Source organism: Rhinopithecus roxellana, chromosome 15 (assembly GCF_007565055.1).
Source record: "Rhinopithecus roxellana isolate Shanxi Qingling chromosome 15, ASM756505v1, whole genome shotgun sequence".
NCBI classification, from domain to species: Eukaryota; Metazoa; Chordata; class Mammalia; order Primates; family Cercopithecidae; genus Rhinopithecus; species Rhinopithecus roxellana.
Window position 1 is genome coordinate 119,093,431 of NC_044563.1, and position 24,961 is coordinate 119,118,391.

The window sequence follows — 24,961 nt, forward strand, 5'->3', positions numbered from 1 at the left end:
TTTTTTTTTTTTTTTTTGAGATGGAGTCTCGCTCTGTCGCCCAGGCTGGAGTGCAGTGGCCGGATCTCAGCTCACTGCAAGCTCCGCCTCCCGGGTTTACGCCATTCTCCTGCCTCAGCCTCCCGAGTAGCTGGGACTACAGGTGCCCGCCACCTCGCTCGGCTAGTTTTTTGTATTTTTTTAGTAGAGATGGGGTTTCACCGTGTTCGCCAGGATGGTCTCGATCTCCTGACCTTGTGATCCGCCCGTCTCGGCCTCCCAAAGTGCTGGGATTACAGGCTTGAGCCACTGCGCCCGGCCTGTTTTTCAATTTTTTTATTTGAGCCAAAAGAGATATACTTAATTTTAGTTATGCCAAAAGTAATTATAATTTCTCAGTCCAAGGATGTTAGGAACCGACTTACAGAGCATGCTCCAAAAAGAATTCTCTTGGCCTTTGAAGGTATCTATTTTCAAACTTAACAGTAGAGTCAAGCAAGAATTGACAATTAGAGTTTTCAAAATTGAAAAATATTATATATTATATAATCATTATCTATGGTTTACAGATTTTATTTGTATGATACATATCTCTATGTAGTGGTACACTGAGGACATAGCAAATATGCAATAAATACTTATTAAACTGAAGTGAACTAACAAAAACCATTAATTACACCATCTCTAACAACCAAACCAGCTATTGCTTTTCAGTGTTTTGGTGATACGTTGGAGTAGGAAGTCATATTCGAATTGATTAGATCCTTGGAAGAAATAGTAGTATTCTGAAAATGAAAACAAATTAAATAGTTTAATTCCCTACCTGTATTTCTTTACAACAACAATAACACAAATGTGTTTTCATAGATTATCTAGAATAGATGACGTATGGGCTGTGGTTCATGCCCTTTACTACATACTTTGAGAGGCTGAGATGGGAAGATTGCTTGAGGCCAGGAGTTTGAGATCAGCCTGGCCAACATCACAAGACCCCATCTCTATTTTTTAATCAAAAAATAACAAATAAAAAAAAGATGAGATGTGATTTGAGAATGTAAATGTTGGGGACCCTTGGTATCATGCTCCCCAAACATCTACCTACAGCCAGTCATACTCCAAGTGGAGGACTCATGAGACAGGATATCAGACCCAACTAGGGCACACAGGGGCTTTGATGGAAGAAACAACACTGGGGAAGGGAGGGAATACAAACAAAAACTATTGGTCCCTTGAATAGTTGCTTAGGTTGGTCTTGTTTGAAGACATACGACACAAACTCAAGCTTTTCTCAACCCACCCTCAGTCCCCAGTCCATAAGGGCCTATGAGGGCAGAAGGGACTACAGGAAAGGTCAAGAGTGCAAGGTATAGGAAAGGGCGAGACTCCAGACTGCCTGAGTCTTGGCTGCCATGTGCTCACTTGCACATACTGTGTGGCTGATGTGGTCAAAGGAAATTCCAGAGACTCAGGTACATGGGAAATAGGAACAATCACATTCCTGCTGCCTGGCAGATAACCCTGGGAATACACCACTTGTGCCACCAGCCCCTGCTCATTCTAGCTCTCCTATTCAGAGCCACGTACAGTGTGAGTTTTTCCTTGTGGCCCTGTGGGGAACTGCAGAGACCTGTCCCTTTCCAATTTGGAGCCCTATTCTCTAATCTTAGAGGATGTATAGTTTTGAAATGGCATTTCCAGTATCTTCATGGTTTCCTCATCTACTTACTATTTTTAGAGTAGAAGACTGCATCAATTTTAGGCCCAATTCCTTGGAAGTTCTTGGTAATCAGTTTGGGATAACCAGGGTCCATCATCTGTCTCCTTTCATCATATCTGAGCAAGGAAGAAACCAGCAGAAACTCAGTCAGAAAGTGGTTTTCCTGACATGCACCACAAACCTACCTTCTCTACTGAAGAGCTGTTCCCCAAAGGGCTTAAGTTGTTCTGATGAAGAAAACCAAGGACCTAAACAGTTCATTGATTTCCTCTAAGTCCCTATAGGACTCAAACCTATGCTTCCTGACTCTGGTTAAGTCTTTTTCCCACTATCCCATAATACTTCCAACTAGTGCTTGTTCCTGCTTTATAGAGTCTGGCATAGAAGGTGATTTGGCTACAGCATAGGCCTTAGTGACCAATTTTTCAGTTGCCTGTCATTGCCTTCTTTTCAAAGCTATTCACTGAGACAAAAATACCCATTTCCCCCAAGAAAATAATAAACAGGTCAAGGGGCTAAGAGCCGGGGAACCAAAGGGATTTATACACACATGCTTGAGAGAAATTGAAAATAAATCCTTTTGTTTACAGGCTGTATGGTCATATCCTAGTTTCTCTCTTAAATTCTCTTTTACCAGCAAGTGAAAAGAGTTTTGTGTCTCTCTAGACTTCCAAGTGGCAACTGAATCTAACTGTTGTCTTGTTTTTATTCAATTTGGTTCTCTAAGTATTTATGGCTTGCTTAGCATTCTCTCATTGGCCTTTAAGGGAAAAATCGTGGGCCAAGTAGAAGCAGAAAACTAAACAGAACCACTGTTCAGAGGTGAAATGTCAATGTTCATAATAACAGGCTACAGCAAACTACGCCCATTTATGAGCTCTTTGGAAAGTGTTATTTGCTAAAATCAAGTTTTGTTTCTCAAACAGGGCTAAGGGCTGGTGGACAAATTCAAGTCATAAGCACCTGGTATTCAATTGGAATTAGATGTTGAGTTTTAAATGTTTAAGAATAAATAATAGTTGTAAATGTAAGCTTAACATATATGTTACGTCTCATGTCAACCAGGTAAGCAATCTAGGAAATGACTAGCTTACCCAGAAGAAGGAGTAGACAATCCTCTTCTTCAAAATTTAGACACTTGAGACAACAGAGACAGACACTCAAATGAGCTCCTATCCTCACTTGACCATATGACTTTCTTTTAAGGGAGACCTTGCAGGACCTCCTGACCTCCTGTCATTTAGAGGATGGTTTCTCATTTTGTCTTTTGAATCCGGTGATTATAGAAAGGAATCTGGAAATCCATAATCCTCCAAACTGACTGTAGATTAAATACTTGGTCTTGTACATCTATGACACTCTTTTCCAATGTGTTTCCACTATAAGAAGATGACATTTTTTGAAGTGTTTTTTTAAAAAAACACATTATCTACTATTTCATATATTAGAAACAAAAAACACAAAGAACTTGGTTGACAACAATGATTTCAGTCCTATATTCTCTTAATCTCTCTCCCTGGAAGGTCAAGGAGTTTTGGGAACTTGCACAGAAAACGTGCCTTCTAGAAAACCTCATTCCATGCCTATTTCACAATCTGAGGGGTGAAATGACCAACCATTAAAACTCACCTCCAATATTGGTTATCTACGAAGAAGTAGGTCCTATAAAAATGTGGGTTATAAACAGCGGCATCAATTTTTTTCACAAAGTCAGGAAAACCAAAAGAATATATGCTCTTGGGATAATTTGGCTGTGGTCTTAAGTTACTAATTAACCAGTATTTGTCATCTGTGAAGACAAAGAAATAGGGCAAATTTGAATTATACAGAAAGAGTAATAAGAAAATACTGATTTACTATAAACAACATAATTCCTTTCCCACAGTTATAAAATGTATTGCTTATTGATCTTAAACATAGTCTCTTTTCTTTGGTTCCTGTGGTTTTTTTTTCCCACAAGTATTACTATTTTATAGTTTACAAACTTTTCCCAGAAATTGTATGTATTACTTAGGTATTTAGGCTATTTTAGTTTACAGTTCAGAGCCACTATTAATAAAATCAAGAGTACTTTCTTGGCCTATATCTATTAAAAAGTACTAGTCTCTTCTTAATTTATTCTCTTCCTTGAAGTAAACTCAATGGCAAAACTAAAGATTAGAAATACCTTTAAAAAGAAAAACTTGATTTCTGGCTTCAATTTCATAAGCGGCTTCAATGCCAGATGGCAACGTTGGCCATAAGGAAGAAATTAAATTAACACTGGTTCTTGGTCTCTCAGAAAGCTTCAGCAAGAAGAACCTGACATGAAAGACATTTAACACATGTTATAAAACAATGTAGACTCAAGAACCATGGCATGTGAATAGGAAGGACCTGTGAAAAGACCCAATGTTTCTTTCCATTGTCTTCACATTCTGTTCCATGGATGTCTGATGTTCATGGATCCATAAGAAAAGAATATCAATCAACTCTTTGATAATAACAATGACTTTAACAAGCAATCTGATATACAGAAATACCCTGGAGCTTGGAATCCAGGGATCTAAGCTTCTAGTGTGACCCTACAATCCACTCACCAGTTTTGTAACCTCAAGGAAGTCACCTATCCTCAAGTGTCTCAGTCTTATAATCTCAAAAATGGGAAATATTTGTACTACTTGACAAATGTTAGTCTTCCCAACTGCCCCTCCTTACCACCAATATCTGCTTCACTCTGTGTTCTAAGAAAGAAACGAAAAGTTATCCTGGAATTCTCTCCTCCATAACCAGGAAATCAAGTTTCTTGCATAGGTACTCTTTTACAGTCTTAGTTTCAGACTTCACCATTTTTATCTATAATTAAAATAGTCTGGCTTCTGTTTCCTGTCTTCTGATTCCCCATCCCAGATTCCTACTGCAAATCCTTTTTTACACACCAGTTTTCTAGTTAAAATGCAAATGTGATTACACCTGTCTCCTGCTTGAAAGCCCTTAAGATCTCCTCACTGCCTACAGAATCGAGTCCAAGTTCCTGCTTACAAGTTTCATCTACTTCATTTTCAATTATTTCCCACTGTTCTCTGACAAAAAAAATTTAAAGGCAGAAACTTTAATATTGGTTAGATATGAAAATGATCCTACCTGTCTTTGAAGAAAAAGATCTTATCTCCCACTGTAGTGACAGCATCAAAACTCAAATTGGGGTCACAGAGAGCTGGTTCTAAATGGTCAGGCTGTGGCATGGGTTGGTGCTCTTTTGGGCCTCCTGAAAATACATTTCAAGAAGCATCAGTAAACAAAATCTGCATTTTATTTCAGAGGAGGAACTGTTATTTTTTAAATACTCAATTTTCTTAATGAACATTGCATCAAAATCATTTTAAGCTTTCTATAACGTTCACAGGAAGCATAAAGTAAGGTATTTTTTTCCATATGATTGCAATATCATGGAGGAAGAAAATCTGATTATCTTTGCTTTCCTTTTCCGGTTATAATGGATTATTTAATGTGTGGGCCTTCATCAATAAGGCAGTGGTATCTTGGACAGAAAGAACACGAGACTTGAGGCCTCTGGTTCTGCCTCTGGCTCTGACATTAACCTACTAGGTCTCTTGTCCTCATCTGTATAATGAAGGTAATACCTGTGTCACCTGCTACAGAGGGTTCTTATGGAGCTCAAAAAAAGACAGATATTAACATTTTATCCAAATATAGATATTGTTAGACTATTCATAAGAGCGAGTATCTTATTTGGCAAAATGATAAAGAAATTCAACTCACCATAGAGGGACTGAATGCCACGTATGTCATCAGCAGAGAGATGAAATGTGTTGATGTCAACATATTTGTAGGTGGGGAACATTATGGCCTTTGGATCACTGGAATGGCCAAGACCTAAGGAATGGCCAAGCTCGTGAACAGCAACAAGGAACAAGTTTGTGCCTAAGAAGAAACCAATCAAAAGACAGAACGCTGTGAAATGCATTATCATCTTGGACAGTAACATGATATCTGACACAGTGAAAAAGAAACATTTGAGAATCTTTTACTTATTTCTCTACCCTTTTGAATAAGGTTTCTCAACCTCAGCACTACTGACATTATAGGCTAGTAGTCTGGGCTGTCCTATGCATTGTAGATGTTTAGGAATCTCAGGTTTTACCCCTAAATGCAAGTAGCAAATCCTTTTTAGTTTTGACAACCAAAAAATGTCTCCAGACATTGTCAAATATCTCCTTGGGGATAAAATTGCCTTGGGTTAAGGACCTCTGTACTAGTAGACAAATGAAATATATTCTGCTGTAAAAATTCCTGGAATAACTCAGAGCTGCCTTCAACAGTTTTCATTGCTTCTAAATAATTCTCAACTCTCATGACTCAATTCTGGTTTTAGTCTTCATGAAGCTTCATTGGATATAGAAAAAAATGTCTTTAGCAATCATCTTTTCGTAAACCCAAATATAAGGCTATCATTAAGTTTCAGGTACTGTGAGTCACTGAGAAATGTAATACATTATGTCTAATTCCCATACAACTGAAAGGAAACCACCGTGCTCTCCATTACAGATGAGGAAACAGTATCTATAGGATTAATCAAATTAAGTGCTTGAGCCAAGATTAGTGTTTACGCTTTTACTACACATGATTCTAAATAAAATTAAAGAGTCTATATGACTCAAGGAAAGAATGTAAAAAACAAAAAAGAGAAAAAATAACTAATTCTTAAAAGAGTCTATACTTATAATTTAGACATATTTGGACTACCAAGTTACAGTGTTTTCTGTCTTTTCTTTTGAGCCCCACTCAGAGTTTACCATTTTTATCTATGATTAAAATAGTCTGGTTTTATATCTGTCTTTCCTTTTGAGTCCCATAAGAAATCCTTGTTCATTTTTGTGGTATGTCCTAGAGAATACACCTTTGTAGGTAAGAGAAGAGAGAGGAGTGTGTCCCTTCTTTTGAATTTCTCACTATGCAGAATATTTGAAAATTCCTGACTAACAGTTTTGTTTCCTAGTCCAATGCCTTCATTTTTATCTTTTTCTATGACAAAATTGCAGTTCAGGAGAACTGACTTGCCCAGAGTCACACATCACTTAGCTGCAGAGCCTGGCTTTGGAATAGTCTCCCATACCCAAGTGCAAAGAGCCTACACTCTCTTGGGGAGTATCTAGACAAAAATCCTTCAAGAATTTTCTATATCATGGGTCCAGTAACCTTCCCAGCAAGACTGGGAAAAGTAAGCAGTTTTTACAATTGTCCTAAACCTGAACTATTCTCAGTTCCTATAATATGCCTATGAGCCACCACCATTGATCCTCATCTGGAAATAATGGGTTTATGTTTGTATTCTGTTTCTCACTAGATTGTGTGCTCAGGGGTTGGACTGTGTCCTTTTCATCTCTGTACTCAAGTAACTTCATCACCCAAGTAATAGAATAGATCAGCAAGCACTGACCTATTTGTTTATTTGATTTACTGGGTAAAAGAAAACAGGCTGAGGCTGAATGCAGTAACTCACGCCTGTAATCCCAGCACTTTGGGAGGCCAAGGCAGGAGGATCACCTGAGGTCAGGAGTTTGAGAGCAGCCTGGCCAACATGGTGAAACCCCATCTCTACCAAGAAAAAAAAAAAAAAATTAGCAGGGTGTGGTGGCCAGCACCTGTAATGTAATCCCAGCTAGTCAGGAAGCTGAAGTAGGAGAATTGCTTGAACCCTAGAGGCAAAGGTTGCAGTGAACTGAGATTGCACCACTGCACCCCAGCCTGGGCAACAGAGCAAGACTCCATCTCAAAAAAAGCAAATAACAGCAACAACAACAACAACAAAAACTGCTGAAAATAAGCATTTTATGTTATAAATAACTTCACCTTTTATGTTATAAATAACTTCACCTTTTGAAAGCATTTAATCAATCCAATTAAAAAATAAGGCAACATGGACAGATAGAAAATACTGCGTTAAGAGGTAGGAATGCATATTCTCGCCCAGCTTTTCCACAAACTAGCCACTAACCTTCTCTTGGTCTTAATTTCCTCTACCTACAGAAAGCTGTGTTAAATTACTCTTCTAAGGTCCATTAGAATTCCAAAACATTTTTTTGAGGCTAACTGGTACATGTATCCCATTTTAGATGAAGGAATTACAATCCCCCAAATAACGTTGGATAAAATTTAGGCACATATAACATGTCTTGCTGAGGATTTGCAGTTCAGCAACTACCTAATCCTACATGATCTGTCTTTTGACAATACAAAAGTCCTCTTCTCATCAAAAACTTTATAAGCCTCAGGCTGTGTGTTAGATTAAAACAGTCTTTCTGGTGGACATAGTATTTATAAAAATATTGCCATCCAACTTGTGCAATATCAGCTAGAGAGGAGGATGCTGAGTAGAGAATATTATTGATGACTTTCTCCCCATTTACTTTCCACGTGACGGAGTCATACACTCTAAAATTTCCAATAGAAAAATTAAAAAGGCTTCTGTCTTGATGGTTAGGATTTTCCCATGCTAGTGATTCCCCTAAATAACAGGGGAGTTTAATTAACCCCATGTCAACTATCTGCAGGGGATAGTAAGTTACTGTTCTTCTGTAAATGCCCCCAAGGTATTAAATGTTCAGTTGAACATTCTGAAATTTTTATCCCAAGACCACTTGAAAGTACATGACTGTATAATCTTGTGTTTCTCTATAGGGATATCTAGATTCTCTATAACTTTTTCTTTCCTGGTCACTATGAACCTAAGAAATTGTCAGTATATTATGAATCATGCAGATGACCATCTTATCCTCTAATTGTTGGCACACACAGAATTAGTATGTGTTTGTTTTTGAGTTTATGGATTTCACTAGGTCAAGAACTTATCACCTAGGCTGGGCACAGTGGCTCACACCTGCAATCCTAACACTTTGGGAGGCTGGGACAGGAGGATCTCTTGAGGCAACATAGCAAGATCCTGTCCTTACAAAAAATAAAAAAACTAGCCAGGTGGGTAGCACACACCTGTGGTCCTAGCTGCTAAGGAGGTTGAGGTGGGAGGTTTGCTTGAGCACAGGAGTTCAGGGCTGTAGGGAGTTAGCATCATGATATGTCACAGCAGCCTAAGTGACAGAGCAAGAACTTGTCTAAAACAAAAACAAAAACAAAAAACTTACCACCTAAATAACAGCTTTTACCTTTTCATATTATGCTTCTTAAGGTTCCTCTGAGGTTATGCTAATGAACCAGCTCATAGTTCATTGCATCCTCGTGGATTGTTAGAACTGACCTTGAAGATGATCTAGTTTAATATCCTCAATTTATAGAGGGTAAAATCGACACCCATACAAAGTGTTAAATTTCATTTAGAGGCAAAATTATAATCAGAACAAGATTTTCCATCATATAATCATTTGTCAGAATGTAGTCTCTCGAAACCAGAATTTTGAATTTGTCAGGGTTTTTGTTGTTTTCCTTTTCTGTTTGCTTAGTTTTTTTTTTTTTTTCCCACCTTCAGAATGTGTAGTCCAAAATTCGTCATCATCAAAATGTGCATCCCCTCCAATGCCAGATCCAGGTCCAAAAGCATGAGCTATGGTTCCACCTTTGCCATCAAAAGCATGGAAGTCTCCATGAGCTTTTGGAAAAGGAAAGAAAATTAGTCCTTCTATACATCCTATAGATCATGCCAAACGACAAAGATGAAGTACAGGTTCCCTACCTCCACGTGCAAAAACCACCAAAATGTCAGCCACGCCTGTGTTAATCCTGCTGAATTTCAAGGGGGTAACATTACTCCATACTTGGAAAGCTTTCTGGATTGCATAGTCAACATCCTTACGGTTCATGTCAGGTGTGTAATTATTGATTCTTTATCATTAAAAAGAGAGAGAAAAATGTATGGAAGACAGTGTTAATTTTGTCTTACCACAATACTTCATTTTTTTTTTTTTTTTGCTAGCACAATTGGAAGATGGATCATTTCATAAATCAGGAGTCCAGATTTTAAAACTTGCTTCATTAAGTACAGAAACATTTTTTTCTTGGACAGCTTCCTGCTTAACCAAAATCTAACTTAATTTCTTCTTATTTAAAACTCACAGATCATCACTGTGAAGGATTTGCTTTCATAGATGGTTATGCTTTTTGCTCCTGTTCCCAGGTTCTGCATTTATCCATCTTGACTACTCTATAAACTTCCCCTGTCTCTTATTTATAGTAAATTATCTTATTTATAGTAAATTTAGCTTCATTCTCCTTTTATTTGCAGAATTTTTTTTTTTTTTTTTTTTGAGACGGAGTCTCGCTTTGTCACTTAGGCTGGAATGCAGTGGCACAATCTCGGCTCACTGCAAGCTCCACCTCCTGGGTTCACACCATTCTCCTGCCTCAGCCTCCCGAGTAGCTGGGACTACAGGTGCACGCCACCACACCCGGCTAATTTTTTTGTGTTTTTAGTAAAGACGGGGTTTTGCTGTGTTAGCCAGGATGGTCTCAATCTCCTGACCTCGTGATCCGCCCGCCTCGGCCCCCCAAAGTGCTGGGACTACAGGTGTGAACCACCACACCAGGCTTATTTACAGCTTTTAAAATCTGCTTTGGACTGGCAAGCCAAACGATTCTCCCCCGAGTGAACAATTCTTCCTTCTAGAGAAAATGAATCTTAACAGAGATAGCACTAACAATTGAGGGAGGCTACTTTATTTACTTCCAGATTTAGGGCTGTCTAACTGGTTCAGGTTAGAAGTCAGACCTATGGGAAAGTAGAAAAATACAGGGCGACATACACCAACATTACCTGTAGGTGATATAATGTTTCCTCCATACCTGCCCCCCTGGCATTGCCCTGAAATGATGGACGTCGGGGACTCCACATCGAGGTGCGTGCATCATCTCCAGAGTAGATGTGTCCAGTTGCCCAGTCACTTTCAGCCCCAAGAAGTGCTGCATTTCCTGGATTTTTTCCTTCATTAAGTTTCCACTGTATTTCATTTTTGTCGCTCGAAATTTCTTCATCTCAAGGCCATAAAATCTTTCTAAGTATCTCTGGAAAAAAATACATTCAGCAATGCATAATTATGCACAGAAAAGTTTCTGTTGGGAGCTCCACATATATGACTCAATGGCACACTGATGCTTTTGGACCAGGAATTTTGCACATCTTACTCACAGGTTACATTATTGTTGTTTGGACAATTAATTATAATCAGGAAAAAAATCTTAATTTTTTGTACTATCGCAGACATGTCAGCCAGGAGCAGTAGCTCAGGTCTGTAATTGCAGCATTTTGGGAGGCTGAGGCAGGAGGGGTGCTTGAGCCCAGGAGTTCAAGACTAGCCTGGACAACATGGCGAAACCTCCTCTGTACAAAAAATACAAAAATTATCCCAGAGCATTGGTGCATGCCTGTAATCCCAGCTACTCAGGAGGCTGAGGTGAGAGGATCACTTGAGCTTGGGAGGTAGAAGCTGCAGTAAGCCCTGATTGTACCACTGCACTCCAGCCTGGATGACAGACACAGACCCTGTCTCAAAAAAAAGAAAAAACAAACAAACAAAAAAACAAAGACATGTCATAAACTACTAGCTAGATCTATTCCCGGAATCCCAGTGGAAATATCTTTTTTAAAACATCATTTATTCATTTCTAAGAGACAGGAGTCTCTCTTAGTCACCCAGGCTGGCCACAGTGGTGCATACCTGTAATCCCAGCATTTTGAGAGGCCAGGGTGGAAGGATAGCTTGAGCCCCAGAGTTTGAGACCAGCCTGGGCAACAGGGTGAAACCCTGTCTCTACTAAAAATACAAAAATTAGCCAGGAGTGGTGGCACATGCCTGTAGTCCCAGCTACTTGGGAAGATGAGGCAGTAAGATCACCTGAGCCCAGGAGATGGAGGTTGCAGTGAGCCAAGATCGTGCCACTGCATTGTAGCCTGGGTGTCAGAGTAAAACCCTATCTCAAAAAAAAAAAAAAAAAAAAAAAAAAAAGAGAGAGAGAAAGAAAGAAAAGAAAAGAAAGGATACATGAATTATTAATGTTATTCATATAAGTTGGGACACAAATTTCTTGCTTAAAAACTCAAAGCTAAACGAAATGGACAACTATGATAAATGTTAAAATCATCTTAAAAAATAGGGACCAAACTTTTTTAATTAAGGAAAAGAAATTAAGAATTGAAAAAAAAAAATCCATAAAAAATGCTATAAAGATGGGCCCAAGCATGGTGGCTCACACCTGTAATCTTATCACTTTGGGAGGCTGAGGCGGGGGATTGTTTGAGCCCAGAAGTTACAGACCAGCCTGGGCAACATAGTGGAACCCCATCACCATAAAAAAGAGAAAAAAGCTATAAAGATATATCTGAGATAACTGAGGGTAAAGGGAATATGCTTAAATTATCATGGCAGCCTGAAGTGGTTATATTAATCCAGCCATTGTTCAGATCTCAGATTATTAACTGGCATTTAATGATTAGTGTAAAATACCATAACAGAAGTGAACGCCAATTATATTGAATGGAAATTTCTTGGCCAAAGGGTTTGAGAAGAAGAAACACGTTCACTTGCCAATTTCATAACACTCCTTCAAAACCAATACCTCTTTTGTATATTCCTCTTTGGCAAGAAAAACAATACTGAAAGCAGACAGCCTCCTAGACCAATTTTCAGCTGATACTTAAACGCAAACAAACAAACAAACAAACAAACTGGTTAATGCAATAAATCTTAAAGACAAACATCAAGCTAGATAAATACTGTAGAGTCCATACTTACTTCACCAAATAGCACATTATTTTTTTCCAGGCTTGTAGAGCTGTTCAGGGGAAGAGCTCCAGAAGCAGTGGCCTGCAGGAGCAGTATTAGAAGAAACTTCATTGTAAACTTCTAAGTGGATCAACTCAGTTTATTCTGTTCCTTTCTAGTCTAAGTTCCTGAACCGTTCCTCTTTATATAGCCCTTAGTCCAAGCTCTGTGAATATGAATCCCATGAATGACTCATAGTTGATATCATCCCTTGATTTATCTCAAAAACATGCAAACAAAAGAATGACCTTATTCAGACGACAATGGATCAATTAGCATCTAGTCCATCACTCAAGCAATTCAGAGTATGTACCTTCAAAATGATAAATAAGCCCCTACTTCCACCTATCCTACGAAATAAGCCTTTGTAAAAGAAATATCAAGCAACTAAAAGAGAAAGAGAGCTTAAAATATATTTTCTTAAAGCCTGATATTCTCAATTTTCATTATAATACTTTTCTTATATTCATTATAGATAAAAGAGTTTTAAAGTAAATGTTGAAAGATTAGATAAAATCCTTTTGCTGGAGTAAATGAATGCTTTTTTTTTTTTTTTTTTTTTTTTTTTTTGAGGTGGAGTCTCGCTCTGCCGCCCGGGCTGGAGTGCAGTGGCCGGATTTCAGCTCACTTCAGCTCACTGCAAGCTCCGCCTCCCGGGTTCACGCCATTCTCCTGCCTCAGCCCCCCGAGTAGCTGGGACTACAGGCGTCCGCCACCACGCCCGGCTAGTTTTTTGTATTTTTTAGTAGAGACAGGGTTTCACCGTGTTAGCCAGGATAGTCTCGATCTCCTGACCTCGTGATCCACCCGTCTCGGCCTCCCAAAGTGCTGGGATTACAGGCTTGAGCCACCGCGCTCGGCCAATGAATGCTTTTAAACTGGATCTAGCTCTCTAGAGAAATGCGATACAGAGATTTTATATGTAGCAAAAAAAAAAAAAAAAAAAAATTTGTAATATCGTGATACTTTGTTGTTTATTCCACGTGTTGTACCGGCTCAGATCGTGATTCTATAACTTAACATCTTCAGACATCTAAGCTGAAGCTCAGTCCCAACTGGGTACCTGGATAGATTCCAGAGGCAAACTTTCCCTACATCCTAGATTGTCTAGTGTTGGTAGGATGTGGGTTAACCCTTTTCAACTTTAGCAGTTCGGAAAAGTTTGCCTCTGGAATCTATCTGCCTGTCACCTCAGCTTCTTTCCCTCTTGACCTAATTGTCCCATTGCACAGAATCTGTCTCTTACGCAGTAGAGAATATTTAAGCACGAAAAACTTTTACGAGTCAGGGAATAAAATTCCAAAGGTAGAATTGCAAGCAGTGGTGCTGCAGCGTGAGGATAGATTCTACTCAACACCTCTTCAAATCACATGACAAGTTCCCTGCCTCCTGATTGTATGGGGACAGTCTGGACGGTGGGGGTAGGGGGCACATAAGAGTGTGTTAAGATTTAGCCATTGCTCTGACTCACCTCGGTGGCCTGGGAAACAGTCTGCTGGCTTCTTGAGTGAGGCTTAAAGAAAAGGAGAAAAATATAGAAAAAAATAATTTTCCAATTTAAAAATTATCTTGCCTCACTCTTGCAGAGAACTATGCAGATTCTTTCTGACCTGTTCTCCTCTCTCTAGCCATTGATTTGTTTTGTCTGAGTCTATCTAACCTACAAATACAGCTGATCATTCTGCTGTGAGAATGTCACTTTTTAATGACACACAGTTTAACAGACTTGCCTTCTGTGATCTAAACAGTATCTCTAAATCCAGATCACTTGGTTTATAAATGTTTTCCAGAAAATTATTATCAATCCTCTGCGAGATGCTGCATCGGACCAGGTGACACTGGTGTCATGGGTCACTTACTGATCTGGTAGTGTAGAGTACAGGCTACTCCATTAAGATGTCCATTCTCAATGGGGAAGATATCACTCCCAACTGGGTGAAAAATTGGTCATCAAGGGCAAAATATATATATATATATTTGTGTGTATAAAAAACAGATATGCATACAGCACATGAGCAGACATACAGTTTATCTCTGCTATTAAATTTTTATGGGGGAAATCTCTAAAATGTCTACAAAGCCTCTTTCTCAGGAGTAGTGATAAATGTTGAGAAACCCTGATCTACGTATTACAAAGGAAAGAGAACTAACATTTATGGAGAGGCTTTAACAGTTGCCAGCAGTTTCATGCACCGTCTTATTTAATCCTCACAATAGTCATTTATGGATGAGGAAACTGAACTCAAATAACTTACCCAAAGCCACACAACTAGTAGGTGGCATAGCTGAGGTTTGAGGCCAAGTCTGTTTCCAAAGCCTTTCTGCTTCCATTAAACCAGGCTGCAAAGTCAAAGTCAGTTCAGAGATGGCTTGAGTCATTCTCTCTGCCCCCAGATATTTACCTTGTTGTTGGAGAGTAAGAACAGGAAAATAAGCAAATCACTAACAGTACGTATGTATATGTCATTACATTGTCTTTACCTTATGATGTACACATAGGACAAGTTAATTTGTCTATGTCAATACAACTGGCTAAGATGGTTCCAAACACTATACTCCTCGGAGGTGCTCTGGGCCAGTCCCTGGGGAGCCCTAGCAGCTGAAGGCACCTTAGCAGCAGGGCACTGCTCAGGCCATGACAGGGGAGGAGATGGCAGAAGTTTATCCTCCAGAGAACAGATGAGAACTGCTACCACCCTGGGGAACCCAGATCCACCTACAATATTCCTAGGACTGTCTGCTTACTCCTGGCACCTGCAAGAGCAAAGGGGATAGCATGGCTTTAACTAAAAAGCAAGAAAGTATGTATCACAGTATTATTTTTGTAGTGTTTGCAGTAATAAGATACTCATAGAACTTGGAGGGGTGGCTTACACCTGTAGTCCCAGCTACTCAGGAGACTGAGGTCGGGGGATCCCTTGGGCCTGGAGTTTGAGGCCAGCCTGGGCAACATAGCAAGACCCTGTCTTAAAAAAAAAAGATATTCATAAGAAGACCCAAATTTGAAAAAAAATCAAAATGACAAAATGAAATGTGTTGTAGCAACAAGTCAGGACAGGGTCAGGAGACCTTCCAGATGTCTCCTTAAGCAATTCACTTCCCTTTTCTGAATTTCCATTTCTTCATCCATAAAAGGAAAAGGTGAACTAGCCGAAGTTTTCTTCCTCCATGGACAGACTCTCGGTGTGTGAAAGGAATTTCTTTGTATATCTTGGAAGAATTCTTCCTTTCTGGTCCTTGCTGATGACATAGATTTCCCTCTGGATTCCTGGGGATGACACCACAAATGACTTCAGGTGATTGTATCAGGGATATACCCTGGAATGTCCTGGTGTCTGGCTAAAGAAGGAAAAACATAACAGATGCTTTTGGAAGGTTGGTGCTACAAAATCTGCATTATGATAAGGAAATTGCTGTCAGCACTTTCTCACGAGAAACTCTGAAGTCAGCTACTTTCTGCGCTTTCATAAACGTGCTCTTCTTCACACAGAGCATGGACAATGACCCTTGATTCTTCCTTTCCTCAGTGTGGCCCCTGGAAGCTATGTCTCTGCTGGGAACCCCAGCTTCCAGTCTGGGCCTATGTCAGAATCATTTAATAGCTCCTTTCTACCCAGGAGAGAGATCTGGGCAGACAGGTTATCTCCCTTCTCATCCCCTTTACCAACCTCTTTTAGAGGCTTACCTAAGAGCGCAGTAAAGGAAGATGGCAATCATTGACCCCTCAAAGTGTGTCAGGCCGTAGACTAAATACTTTTCCCTATTATTTAATGGAATCATTGTAACAACTCTTTTCCAGTAGTTACCATTATTATTCCAGTTTTACAAATGAAGAAATTAAGTGTTAAAGAGCTTGAAGTGATTGCCCAAGGTCATAAAATGTCAGAGCTAAGATTCCAAGGCAAATCATCTTGAGCATAGCTTTATCAAGCAAGTCATTTGAGCATAGCTTTATCAAATGGAAGTGGAATTCTTTTCTGCCCAAAGTGGTCATCTTGACTCCACCACTTTAGTTTGTTCCATGGCTGCCCAAGGGGCCTTGATCTCCTCATACTTGACCTTTCTGGGTCACTTGGTGAGTCAAGACCTAGAGAGAATCAAAATTTGAGTGTAATATCCTATTTGTATTTCCAATGAGTACATTCTTTCACTTCTTTGTATCTTTAGCAGCTTTTTTCTATATCTTACATCCTACTCTCTCAAGAGACTTCCCACCAGTCTTCCAAGAACAGGTTCCTTCCTGCTGTGGTTAAGGCCAGTTCTTGCTTTCAGTGAGTCTTAGGAACACATCCTCCCTGTAATGACTGTTCCACAAGGGAGGTTCACTCCTGATGTCCTTTGGGCCCTATTGTCCTGCTAGATTCATTCATGCATATTTACCGAGCACCTACTAACTTCAAGGTAGTTCTAGGCACCAGGAATACAGTGGTGGAGAACCAGAGTCTCATCTGGCTGCAGACTTAGATGCACGGTGTTCTCCTCTCGGGCTAAGGGGAAGAGAATAAATATTAGTAAGCAGTGATAGTATGTCCTAGTATTTATAATACATTGCCTCATTTAATCATCACTAAAGCATAAAAAGGCAAAGGTTACTTATTTATTTTTTTAGAGATGAGGTCTCATTCTATTGCCGGGGCTGGAGTACAGTGGCACGATCACAGCTCACTACAACTCCTGGGCTCAAGTGATCCTCCCAACTTGGCCTCCAAGTAGCCAGAACTACAGGCATGGACCAGCACAGGCAAAGGTTATTATCCTCATTTTTTTTTTAAAGATGGAGTTTCCCTCTGTTGCCCAGGCTGGAGTGCAGTGACGTGATCTCGGCTCACTGCAACGTCTGCCTCCTGGGTTCGAGCGATACTCCTGCCTCAGCCTCCTGAGTAGCTGGGATTATAGGCGTGCGCCACCACACCCAGCTAACTTTTGTATTTTTAGTAGAGATGGGGTTTCACCATGTTGTCCAGGCTGGTCTTGAACTTCTGAGGTGATCCACTGGCCTTGGCCTCCCAATGCTGGCATTTCAGGTGTGAGCTACCACACCCAGCCACTATCCTCATTTTCAAAGGAAACACCAGAGGGTCCTAGAGGTCAGATCACAGAAACTTAAAAAAGGTAGGGTTTGCAGGTGGATGCCAGGGACGATGCAGAGGGCCTCTTTTTCTTTTACTTGAGAAGGGAATTATTCTCCTGGAGTCCCAGCCTCAGAGAAATGCTGGGGAGAAGCCACATTTCTTGCCCCGGCATTTATGACTCTGAGCACATTATTCACATTCTTACTTCTTTCCAAGAGCCTAAATCCACTAAAATGAATACAGTTTAAGAAGAGAGTAATCTTTCCTGAAGTGAGTTAATACTGAGAGTGGTGGGAGAGTCCATGGGTTCTGGTTGCCAGGAAGAACTGAGCCCCACTCCATGGCAGCACTGCAAGGATGTGGTGGGACCACAGAGGGAATCATCACAGGATGCCTCAGGGAAGTGAGATGCAGGGCCTGGTGCCTCTAAGTTCCCTGAAGCAAGCATGCCACAAAAGCAGCAGTGAGCAGAACTGAGAAGATATGTAGGCTGGGTGGACCAATAGGGAGGAGATGGAACTCCAGAGGATTACGGCTGAATTTCCTTCCAGTCCAAAGGGATGGAGGCTCAGAATAGAAGTTAAATTTTAGGGAAATGGCTGGGCATGGTGGCTTACTCTTGTAATCCCAACACTTTGGGAGGGAGAGGTGTGAGGATCGCTTGAGGCCAGAAGTTCAGGACCAGTCTGGGCAACAAAGTGAGACCCTATCTTTATTTTTAAAAATGAAAATAAAATTTGGCCAGGTTTAGTGGCTCATGCCTATAGTCCCAGCACTTTGGGAGGCCAAGGAGAGAGAACTGCTTGAGGCCAGGGGTTTGACACCAGCCTGAGCAACATAATGAGACCTTGTCTCTATTTAAAAATGTAGGCGTCAGTCAGACATGGTGGCATGAAACCCGGCCGTGGCAGCACCTCTGCTCTGTGGGATCCACTATGTCCATAGGATGTTTGCCTCCCAGAATGACAGGGAGCTCAAAGTGACCCGAATTCTCAAAGAAAAGTTTCATTGAGCTACAGTGATCAAAGTCACTGACATTTCAGGAAGTTGAAATTAAGTTGAAATTTAATTTAATTAATTCATTTAAATTGAATTTAAAATGAAATTAAAATTGAATCAGAAGAATTTAAGCAGAAGAGAACTGTTCAGCAGTACCACAGGGTTAATCAGGCACTAAAAGAAGAAATCAAGGGATGCACGGATTGCAGATACGTACCTCCGTCCCCAAACACTGACCATGCCCTGGCTGCATGGAGGCTGCTGCTTTAAACCTTGGATGAACTTGACTGACACCATTCTTCCCTAGACATTCACCAAAAAAATGTGTATATTTTGTTCATATACATTTCCATGTTATAATGATAGGAGATGTGTAATCCACTTATATGTTAATTAAAGGAAACAAACAACTGAAGTTTTGAAGGGATAAATAAAAATGTAAAAAATTAAAAATGAAAATAAAACTATAAAAATAATTTTAGGGAAGAAAATGCAATATATGTGGCACAGCTGGACTGAGATTCACACATACTACATACACAGGAGAGATACGTAACATGGTACTTTCTACATAGTAGGTGTGGTATATTATCATTAATATTATTCTTATTATTGTTACTATTAATATATTTTAAACATAGTTTTCTAAATGTTTTGCCTCATTTTTCAAGAAAGTATATAAACTTCATGGACTGTAGACCCTTTTGTAGCCTTCAAAGACCACACACAAAAAATCGTACCACTAGACAGTTCATAAAGCGGCAATAGACTTTGAATAAACTGAAATAAAAGCATGGAGGTGTTATCACTGGCTGGTACAGGCACTTGCTCACTTTTCTCCAGCAGGTAGTCCACTTTCCAAATAAATCAGGGTTCTCAGAAGCCTCTTTTGCTCCAGCTAACTTTTTTTTTTTTTTGAAACAGAGTCTTGCTCTGTTGCCCAGGCTGGAATGCAGTGGCACGATCTTGGCTCACTGCAACTTCCACCTCTGGGATTCAAGTGATTCTCCTGCCTCAGTCTCCCAAGTACCTGAGACTACAGGCACCCGCAGCTGCCACCACACCCAGCTAATTTTTTGTATTTTTAGTAGAGACAGGGTTTCACCGTGTTGGCCAGAGTGGTCTTGAACGCCTGACCTCAAGTGATCCGCCTGCCTTGGCCTCCCAAAGTGCTGGGATAATAGGCGTGAGCCGCCGTGCCCTGCCTCAGGTACCTTTCAGTCAATCCTTACACAAGGTAATGTTCAATGGCTCCTTAAAGAGCTACCCCTATTGTGGGCATTTTCATTGTCACAGACAACTCTGAAAGACTTAACTTCAAAATATTGAAGTAAGACGCTATACTGGAAAAATGTGGAGAGCCACACATGGACTCTCAAGGGAGATAGTTTTTGATGCCAGGCACGGTGACTCACACCTGTAATCCCAGCACTTTGGGACGCCAAGGTTGGTGGATTGCCTGTGACCTGGAGTTCAAGATCGGCCTGGGCAACATGGCAAAACTCCATCTCTACAGAAAATACAAAAACTTAGCTGGACGTGGTGGCACTCACTTGTAGTCCCAAGTACACTGGAGGATCACTTGAGCCTGGGAGGTGGAGGTTGCAGTGAGCCACTGCACTCCAGCCTGGGTGACAGAGCTAGAACCCATCTCAAAAAAAAAAAAAAAAAAAAAAAAAAAAAAAAAAAAAGTAACCGCTAACTTAAAAAAAAAAAAAAGAAAAAAGAAAGAAAAGAATGGAGATTTTAAAAAAGATTTTTGAGCGAGGACTCTTGCACTGGAAGCCGTGTTATTATCCCAGGTTGCCCGCTTTTACTAGTGTCTTGACCAAAAATAAACCATGCATGTTCTGCTGGCAAATCAGATGAGCCCATACAGAAGAAGAGAAGGAGGGTGATTCAGGGAAGGGAAAGAGAAAAGTAAAAGAAACACACACACATGCACACGCGCGCGCACACACACACACACACAGAGGAACAGAATGAAGTCACTTGAGCATAGCTTTATTGAATCAAAGTGGAATTCTTTTTTGCCCAGTGTGGGCATCTAACATATCTTAGACAAACACAGATGAAAAAGAGAGGTCCTTCCTTAGCACCAGGGCATTTCATGAGCCCAAGTTCCACATCTTAGTTTCATTATGAACAACAAATCTCCTGGGATTTTCCAACCCAAGTCAGCTCTGAGAATATCCACACTGTGGAGAGAGCAAGGAACTTCCTTGTTTCTAATACCAAGTCCATCAGATGATTCATAAGCCCTGCAAAGAAGAGTGAATCATTCTTAGAATTCATTTTGTAAATGCAAAGTATCTCATAGTGAGTGACAAGTATGTCTAAACAACTGTGTTTTCGGCATAGTTAAAGAAGTTCAAGAAAGTCTTTCATGTCTTTAGCCATGTTCATGTCTGCTTTTGGAAGGACTTTGATTCTGTTTCTCGTTAATCAAAGCGTAGTCTGCCTTCCCAGGCCCAGATCTGGTATGGTAACTCCCATGAAGCCTTATCTCATGGCCCGCTCCTTCACTTGAAGCCCCATTCAAATTGCCAGTAGGCTCTGTGCTCTTGCCTCAGCGTTTATGACCCTAAACAGAATATTCACATTCTGACCTTTTTCCCAGAGCCTGAATCCACTAAACTGAATTTAATGGCTCTCTTTCCTCCCAACTGTTAGGCTACTGCATTGGTGCCACTCACACTGGCACCTACCCACATGCCACATCCTTGCCAAATCTACTCATCTGGGGTGCATGATACAGAAATCATGACTTATGTGCTTTCCATGTCTCATTTATAAAAATAATGAACTTCATGACTACTAGAATTATGCACAGAGAATGAAAAATGCCACCTGAAATAAATTTTTTTATCACCATCAAATTTTAAGTTTCCTCTGATTATATAAATAATACATATCAGTTACATAATATTAGAATTACAAAAAGGGAAGAAAAAGAGTAAAGAATCAACTTCAGGGGCCAGGCATGGTGACTCATGTCTGTAATTCCAGCATTTTGGGAGGCCAAGGTAGGAGGATCACTTGAGGCCAGGAGTCCAAGAGCAACCTGGCCAACATAGTGAGACCCTCATCTCTATTTATTTTTTAAAAAATTATAAAATATAAATGAATCAACTTCAGAAAATATGAGAAATAGAATAAAATATCAATTGCTGTTCTCCTTCTGTGATAACCACCATTCGAATCATCACTCTTCCATGACTCTCCTTATGCATATATGTACATATATTTAATTTTATATAACTGTGTTCATATCATGCCTGCAGTTCTTACTATAGGCCTTCCTTTTTCAGTATAGTGGGTCTTTTTGCTGTTGTTTGTTTGCTTGTTTGTTCATTTGTTTTATACACATCCCCCTTCTCCTTTACTCCCTTAACTGAATAACTCACTCTCACCTGTTCTTGGTTCCTCTTCATTAACAATCTGATATTTGGTCTTCTAGATTTTTTCTCCTTGCTCATATTGCATGTATACACACACACATACATACACACATATACACATATGTAAGGGGAAAGGAAGCTTGTCATGATTTGTTCTATAAAAATGGAATTACATTACAAAGACATCTCTGATTCTGGCTCTTCTCACTTTTTGATCACAGCAGGGAAAACCCTACAAATCAACTGGTATAGAACAAATGTCTTCATTCTAATAAAATATCTTTAGTATTAATCTCATAGTTTGAATACACCATAATCTTCAAGGCTTTTTGCATTGATGAGTATATACTCTTTCCAGTTTTTTACCTCCACGATAGAAAGGAAATCTGAAGTCTACTCTACTGTAGCAATTTTCTTCTCTCACTTTTGAAGATTTGCTAAGGTAATTTTCCATTTCTTCTCTGTCCCAGTGTCAAGTGACTTGACTGGAGCCATGGTTCAAAATCTTTTGGAGATCATGAGTCCCTTTGAAAATGTCATGAAAGGGATCAAACCTCTCCCCAAATATGTACTGACATTTTTAAGAACTGCATGTAATTTTAGTGGCCTTGAACCTAGGTGACAACTTCCTGAATTTGAGAAAAATTTTGCACAACAAAGAAGATTCTTTTATGGTTGCAATCATCCCCCAAATTTCCAAAACTCTTCCTCCCGATGATGACCCATGACAGATTATGGACTCAGCATGGTAAAGGCAGGCAGCTGAGAAGGTGAAGCTAGGCCACAGTTGCCCACACCCTTCTCTGTAGAAAGGACAAGACACTTCACAGGCCACCGAACACATTCCTTCTTTACCTCCTCACTTGGGTGAGTTTGAGGGGCACTGTGGAAGTGATTGTTAACCTACATGTCACACAATTATCAAGTGCTTATCGTTCATACATCACTTGACTTATAAGCTTGCCATTTGCCATTGGTAATGTTGCAGTGGTTCTCCCTCTCTCTCTTTTTTTTTTTTTTTTTTTTTGAGACAAAGTCTTGCCCTGTTGTCCAGGTTGGAGTGCAGTGGCACATGATCTTGGCTCACTGAGAACCTCTGCCTCCCGGGTTCAAGTTATTCTCCTACTTCAGCCTCCTGAGAAGCCAGTACTACAGGTGTGCACCATCACATCTGGCTAAGTTTTGTATTTTTAGTAGAGAAGGGGTTTCACCATGTTGGCCAGGCTGGTCTCAGACTCCTGACCTCAGGTGATCCACCAGCCTCAGCCTCCCAAAGTGCTGGGATTACAGCCATGAGCCACGGTGCCCGGCTGGCCAGTTCTCATTCTTATAGAGATAATGGGCATAATCATTCCATGGATGATGCATGCAGTCTTGACTCCCTACACCCCTTATGCTTGCCTGTGATCCTATGTTTCAAGGGCAGAAATCAGTCCTGAACTCTAGCCAAGAACAGTATCACCTGTCTGTTCCCACCTTCATAGGGTAGGAAGAGCAGTTATGGCATATGCTCAGACTGAGGGGCAAGAGACCAGAAACCTTTTTAAGTGCCACCCCTGTTTCTGTAGTAATAATAAAGAAATGGGCTGGAGATGCTGAGGTTAGGGACTCGAACTCCATATGTCACTGCTCCTACATCTGTGTCTCATTCGTCACTGTCCCCTGAAAGTCAGAGGGAAGCCCAAGACCATAAGACATCAGGACCAGACAAGGACCCCTCTGTTTCTTGGTTCTGCTGAACCAAGGCTGGAACCCTTGTCACCCAACCACACATATGCTATCACATTTGGAGCAAGTAGCTTTTTGTTTAATATGTGGTTTTAAACAATAAGTGTTCTCTTATTTAAGTGACAGGTGGATAGAATTGTTACTTTACATTTAAGAAACCTCACAAAGAACAACTGGGTGCTGGTGGCTCACAGCTGAAATGCCAGCACTTTGGGAGACTGAGGCAGGAGGATTGCTTGAGCCTGGGAGACCAGCCTGGGCAACATAGAAAGATCTTATCTCTACAAAATATACCAAAATTATTTGGGAGGCTGAGGTGGGCAGATCACTTGAGGTTGAGAGTTCAAGAACAGCCTGGCCAACATGGTGAAACCCCATCTCTACTAAAACTACAAAAATTGGCCGGGAATGGTGGCAGGTGCCTGTAATCCCAGCTACTTGGGAGGCTGAGGCAAGAGAGTCATTCGAACCCAAGAGGCGAAGGTTGCAGTGAGCCAGAATTGTGCCACAGCACTCCAGCCTGGACAACAGAGCAAGACTCTGTCTCAAAAAAAAAAAATTATCCAGGCATGGTGGTGTGCACCTGAGGTCCCAGCTATGAAGGAGACTAAGGTGGGAGGATCACGAGCCCAGGAGGCTGAGGCTTCAGTGAGCCGTGATTGAAATCCTGCAGCCTGGGGGAAAGAACGAGACTCTGTGTCAAAAGGAAAAGAAAACAGAAAAGGAAAAGAAAAGAAAAACAGATATCTGCAAAGAACAAAATGCAACCCATATGTGTCTAAGGTGGCACAGTATGCATGGAAAACAGAACCTCCTACCCAAAAGAGATGGGATGTTAATGGGTGTACACTGAACCAATGATGTGCATGTGGAGTGGATCCCCACGGTAACCACGCTGGCACCACACAGTGCCGCCGCAGGCACCCAAGGGCAGAGGTGAATGAACAGATGGGTTCCTGAGCCTCAGATGGAGTAACCCAGGGGAAGTTTTAAAGCAAAGAAATTCTCTTGCTAGGTGAGCATTGATTGACCAGGTTACCTTCGGCGGCATCAAACTAGGGAGAATAGAAAACTCAGAATAGAAAACTTGTTAAGAACAGCAAGTTAACACCACACGCTGCTGACAGGAGAACATGTCCATTTCCCCAAATCCTGTGTCAGAAGATGGCACACATGAAAATAGCCATTGATTGGATTTTAATGAGTCAACCGTTAAACATTCCTGTAAGACTGGTACCAAAAAGTAAACCCAAATTCCCTGCTATAATCATCCCTGGGAAAACCCACTGGTTTGCT

The 24,961-nt window shown here is 40.5% G+C and overlaps 1 protein-coding gene and 1 pseudogene across 1 annotated transcript; one reads left to right on the forward strand and one right to left on the reverse strand.

Moving 5' to 3' along the window:
- Nucleotides 1–313: 313 nt before the first annotated feature.
- Nucleotides 314–12,634, reverse strand: MMP12 (matrix metallopeptidase 12). Its single transcript, XM_010379064.2, has 10 exons — nt 12,436–12,634; nt 10,461–10,708; nt 9,384–9,532; nt 9,174–9,299; nt 5,459–5,620; nt 4,820–4,943; nt 3,864–3,997; nt 3,326–3,485; nt 1,706–1,812; nt 314–764 (listed from the first exon to the last, which is right to left on the reverse strand). The coding sequence occupies exons 1-10, from the start codon at nt 12,535–12,537 to the stop codon at nt 664–666; spliced, it is 1,413 nt and encodes a 470-aa protein (XP_010377366.1). The 5' UTR covers nt 12,538–12,634; the 3' UTR covers nt 314–663.
- A 5,786-nt stretch (nt 12,635–18,420) lies between these two features.
- On the forward strand, nt 18,421–18,772 carry LOC104674674 (annotated as a pseudogene).
- Nucleotides 18,773–24,961: the final 6,189 nt, after the last annotated feature.

Bases quoted from the DNA above. Each gene is read 5' to 3' on its own strand.
- MMP12 (XM_010379064.2), bottom strand. From the start codon at position 12,537: ATGAAGTTTCTTCTAATACTGCTCCTGCAGGCCACTGCTTCTGGAGCT. The intron at 10,709-12,435 runs GTAAGTATGGAC...ATTTTTTTCCAG, and splicing joins ATAATGTGCTATTTGGTGAA to AGATACTTAGAAAGATTTTA. The intron at 765-1,705 runs GTAAGTAGATGA...TTTCATTTTCAG, and splicing joins AGTCTTCTACTCTAAAAATA to AATACTACTATTTCTTCCAA.